Genomic DNA, 5,312 nt, shown 5'->3' on the forward strand with positions numbered 1-5,312 from the left:
AATTTGAAAAAGATCCGGAGGAAGAACCAGAAGAAAAGATGGGGAATGAATCCAGGGATGATTACTAGAAGTTGGTTGATTTCCCCCCTTTCCCACTTTGTATCTTTATCCTAAACTTTCTCATTTCCCTAAGGGAAAGTTTGTTTGATCCCATGTAATTCTGTGAATGTTTGGAAACAATGATGTAACCTCTGCTCCCACTTATTATAATCCAAACACTATCAATGAAAACAAATTTTGCTCAGATCTGAATGTGTCAAATATTCGCGACTTAGGCCTACCTCTGGCAGAGAGGTCCCACGAATTTTAGGATAACGCGCTTGCCTAAATACGTAAACTAACTGCTCTATGTGCCTATTACTTGTGCAAATGATGAAACTAACTTCTGTTCTTTTTTCTTTTCCTTCTTTTCTCTTCTTACTTTATTATTATTCCCCAAAGAAAAGTTGGTTTGTGTTGACCCAAAATTGGCGGAACCACCGTACAACCTAAGATTGAAAGGGAAGATGTCTACGACAGATAACCCAACCGAACATGCTCTGGTAATACCCAATAGACCGGGGAGATCGTTAGAGAAGGACGATACGAGGCATGACGAACATGTGGCCAGGATGATTCAGGACATGGAATCTTTGAGGGAGGAAGTACAACACATCCGGGAATTGCCACATCTATCCTTGACAACGCTCCTACAACCATCCCGTTTTCCTTCTCTAGATTCAATCCCCGACCACCTTCCTTATAGACCCCCCCCCCCACTCAGTTTATAGCTACAGTAACCCCAGCAAACCCACCAAATACTCCTATACGCACTCCTTACATACCACAAAACCCATCAAATACCACCAACACAGTTCACACCCCTCCTCGTGACAGAGTCACCTTTACCACTAACCAAAACCAGCACATACTCCCGACCTATACCATTGCACATGAGCGATATGTTCCTCCCGTATATGCCATTTTAGAACCCACCTTCACAGTGCCTGTCACTGTCAGGGTGCCTTATAAAATGGACCAATATGTCGAAATGAGGAGAGGAGCTAGGTATAAGGAGGAGGAATCAGTGTCTGAGAAATTACGAGCATTGAGAAAACAAATGAAGAACCTTCAGGTCACTCGAGGGAGAAAAAGTCTTGACTATGAAGATCTGTGTATCCATCCTGATTTGGATATGCCGACAGGGTACAACCCTCCAAAGTTTGAAATCTTTGATGGGATAGGTGATCTCTATTCGGACTTGAGAGCCTACTGTGATAAACTGATTGGAGTAGGAAGAAATAATAAGATGAAAATGAAGTTGTTCATAAGGAACTTGACAGGGGAAGCACTTACTTGGTATACTCTCCAAGACCCGCGAAACTGGAGGACATGGAAGGATATGGCGGAAGATTTCATGAATCGCTTTCAGTTCAACATAGAAATTACTCCCGATAGGTTTGCACTGGTAAACTTGCAGAAGAAGTCGTCTGAATCATTCCAAGAATATGTACGTTGATGGAGATTAGAGGCCACCAGGGCACAATCTCCGTTGGACGATAGTGAGCTGACTAAGTATTTCATCAAGGCTTAGGAAGGGATTTACTTTGAGAAAATGATAGGCATGATGTGGCAGAAATTCCTCAAACTTGTCAAAATGGGAGATTTCTTAGAAGAGGGTATAAAGTTCGGTAAGGTACAATCCATGGCCGCAATTCAAGAAGCTAGCAAAGCAATCCAATCGGGATCAACAGGCAGTGGAATGAAGAAAAAGGAAGAAGTATCAGCAATCGTCCCATATTACCAATCTAATCCCCATCATGGAAACACCTCTTAGTCTCCAAACAATTGTTCCCCACACTCACCTGGTTATGCTCCAGTATACAACGCACAACCATATCACAATCCCCAGCCTCAATATAACCCTCCTCGAGCCCATGCAAATCCAAACCCACCACGACCATACGCTCCAATTCAAACTACCACTCATCAAAATCGACCTACCTATGCACCCCGACCTCGCCCGAATTTTGAAGAGAGAGGTCCCAAAAATTACACCCTGATTGTTGAACCTCTGGCTCAACTGTTTGAAAGACTGAGGAGAGTAGGTTTGATATATCCTATAGAAGGAAGGGTTCCTGAGTATCACTCAAAATACTTTGATTCAACCAAATAGTCTGTGTACCATTCAAACGTACCGGGGCATGATATAGAGGACTGTTTCAGACTGAAAAATGAAATTGAGTCATTAATCAAAAGCGGAGCCATTCAGTGTACCCCAACTCCGCCTCATATGAACTGCAACCCGCTGCCAAATCACCAAAATTAAGGAGCTAATATGATCAACCTGGATGAAGAATATCACTTGAAGGGAACCATTGTCACAATAGGAAACGTTGAGGTTGTAAGGGCCCCACCTTAGAGGAGTCCAATTATCTTAGTACAATTGAAACCTACGGTGAAGGTCCAAACTTACCAGCAACAGCCCACCACTGATACTAGGGATGAAGAGGATCGGGAATACAAGAGAGTCTCGTGGACATATCAACAGAAAGGGAAAGCCAAGATGACGGATTTTGCAGCAGTTCATGGTATGACCAGGTCAGGAAGGTGTTATGCTCCTGAGGATGTAAATCGAGGGAATCTAGGAAGGGAACGGATTCAAAGAATAAATATGAAAAATTTGGAGGCCGTAGAATTCTAGAAGAAGATGTCAACCAAAGAATACTCCGTGGAGAACAACTAAAGAAAACTCTGACGCAAATATCAATCATGGATTTGCTGATGAGTTCTGATAGTCATAAAGATGCTCTAATGAAAGTGTTAAGTGGGTTGAGCATGCCGAGCAACACCATAAGTGAGGCATTGGCAGCAACCATTAGGAAAATAGTCAAAGCAAATATGATCACTTTCCGAAGAGATCAACTTCCTGTCGAAAGCCTGAGTTACAATAAAGCTTTAGACATCACTGTCAAATGTGGAGATAAGGTGGTGTCTCGAGTACTGGTTGATGGGGGATCAGGAGTCAATATATGTACGCTCTCTACTCTACTAGAGTTGGGTATACATCTAAGAGAGGTCAAGAAAAGTCATGTGAGGGTAAGGGCTTTTGGCTCTGCATATTGGACCATACTATTCCAAGTGATGGATATTTTATCTTCATACAACTTACTATTAGGAAGACCCCGGATACACATTGCAGGGGCAGTCCCATCTACCCTACACCAATGCATGAAGTTCGAATGTTGTTGTCAAGATACCGTAGTCCACGGCGAATGGATCTAATCAGCTTATCTGGAACATGCAGTCCCATTCATAGAAGGATTAGATGGGGTCACTGACCATGTAGTTGAGATCGTGTAGACAACAGAAATAGAAGAGACTGAGCAAAACCTGGGAATGCAATCACCGTATAGATCAAAGATGGCCATGAGAAAAATAATGAAGTATGGATACAGACCAAGAACTGGGATAGGAGCCCGATCAGACGGTATAATAGAGCCAATTGAGCCGAATGGGCAGAAAGGTAGCGTCGACATAGGATATCAGTCTACGACTGGGAGGACTTGTAATGGTAGCTTCGATAAAAATGTTTTTGTGCCGGAGCATATTTCGGGTACTGGTCAGAGCTCAGCATCAGAGAATGACATCGTCAATGGAATGGGAAGGCTATTTGTGACTATGATTGAGTTGTGAAAGAAGTGACATCAAGACACCCACCATTCAGGATGTCGAACCAAGAGAGGACCTGCGGAATTGGACCGCCAGCCCATTTTTGGCTCATCGGGAGTCTTGTAATGAAAATGATAAAAACTCGTTCCGCGATTATGACATGTAACGAAACCCTTGAGCAAAGTGATCCAGATTATAAGGAATACGATGAAAGCATGATGCCAGATAATCTACCACAAGAGATAAAACAACTAGAAAGCTAGAAAAAGCCTAACCTTGAAGAGACAGAGTGGTCAACCTGGGAAACGAAGAATACGTAAAAGAAACTCGAATCATCATCCATCTAGAAGCAGAACAGAAGGAAGAATTGATTGAGCTCCTCCAAAAATACATCGATGTATTTACATGGTCATATGATGACATGCCTGGGTTAAGAACTGATATTGTTTCACATCGATTGCCTACCGATCCTGCTACACCACCAGTCAAACAGAAACCGAGAAAATTCAAGTCAGATTTGAGTTTGACGATAAAACAAGAAGTAACCAAGCAAATAGAGGTGAACGTTATGCCACATGGTTGGAAAATATCGTCACAGTTCCCAAGAAGGATAGGAAGATCAGTATATGTATGGATTATTGAGATCTCAACAAAGCCAGCCCGAAGGACTATTTCCCTTTACTGAATATTCATCTCCTCATCGACAATTGTGCGAAGCATGAACTACAGTCATTCGTGGATTATTTCGCCGTGTACCACTAGATCTCAATGCATGAAGAAGATGCATAAAAGACGACGCTCACTATACCTTGGGGAGTTTACTGCTATAGAGTCATGTCGTTCGGTCTCAAAAATGCAGGCGCTACTTACATGAGGGCCATGACAACCCTCTTCCACGACATGATTTATAAAGAGATCGAGGTATATGTGGATGACGTTATCATCAAGTCCTGAAAGAGTTCAGAACATTTGGATGACTTGATGAAGTTTTTCAAATATTTGCGGAGGTAAAGTTTGAAGTTGAATCTTGCAAAATGCGCACTCGGAGTCCCTGCTGGAAAATTGCTAGGTTTCATCTTAAGCACAAAATTGATAGAACAAGATCCTTCAAAGATCAAAGCTATTCAAGAGTTGCCACCACCCAATAGCAAGAAGGATGTGATGAATTTCTTGGGTAGACTGAATTACATCAGCCGTTTCATAGCCCAGTCTACGGTAATTTGTGAACCTATCTTCAAGCTGCTGAAGAAGGATGCTGCCATGAAATGGACAGAAGAGTGTTAGAAAGCCTTCAACAAAATTAAGTAGTATTTGTCAAACCCACCAATGTTGGTTCCTCCCGAGCTCAGGAAGCCATTGTTGTTGTACATGTCAACCTCAGATAATGCATTCGGATGTGTGTTGGGATAAAACGACGAAACAAGAAGAAAGGAGCAGGCCATCTACTACTTAAGAAAGAATTTCACACCGTGTGAGGCTAAATACACTTTGATAGAGCGCACTTTCTATTCTTTCACTTGGATCCACCCACAAATTGAGGCATTACATGTCAGCATATACCATGCATTCGATATCTCGGCTCGACCCACTCAAGTATATCTTTCATAAGCTGATGCCTACAGGAAAACTAGCCAAATAGCAGATTCTCCTCAGCAAATTTG

At 42.4% G+C, this 5,312-nt stretch overlaps 1 protein-coding gene across 1 annotated transcript; it reads left to right on the forward strand.

Annotated features, from left to right (window-relative positions):
- Positions 1–1,012: 1,012 nt before the first annotated feature.
- LOC138897200 (uncharacterized) lies at positions 1,013–1,816 on the forward strand. Its single transcript, XM_070183161.1, has 2 exons — positions 1,013–1,489; positions 1,574–1,816. The coding sequence occupies exons 1-2, from the start codon at positions 1,013–1,015 to the stop codon at positions 1,814–1,816; spliced, it is 720 nt and encodes a 239-aa protein (XP_070039262.1).
- The last annotated feature ends 3,496 nt before the right edge of the window (positions 1,817–5,312 follow it).

Source organism: Nicotiana tomentosiformis, chromosome 8 (assembly GCF_000390325.3).
Source record: "Nicotiana tomentosiformis chromosome 8, ASM39032v3, whole genome shotgun sequence".
NCBI lineage: Eukaryota > Viridiplantae > Streptophyta > Magnoliopsida > Solanales > Solanaceae > Nicotiana > Nicotiana tomentosiformis.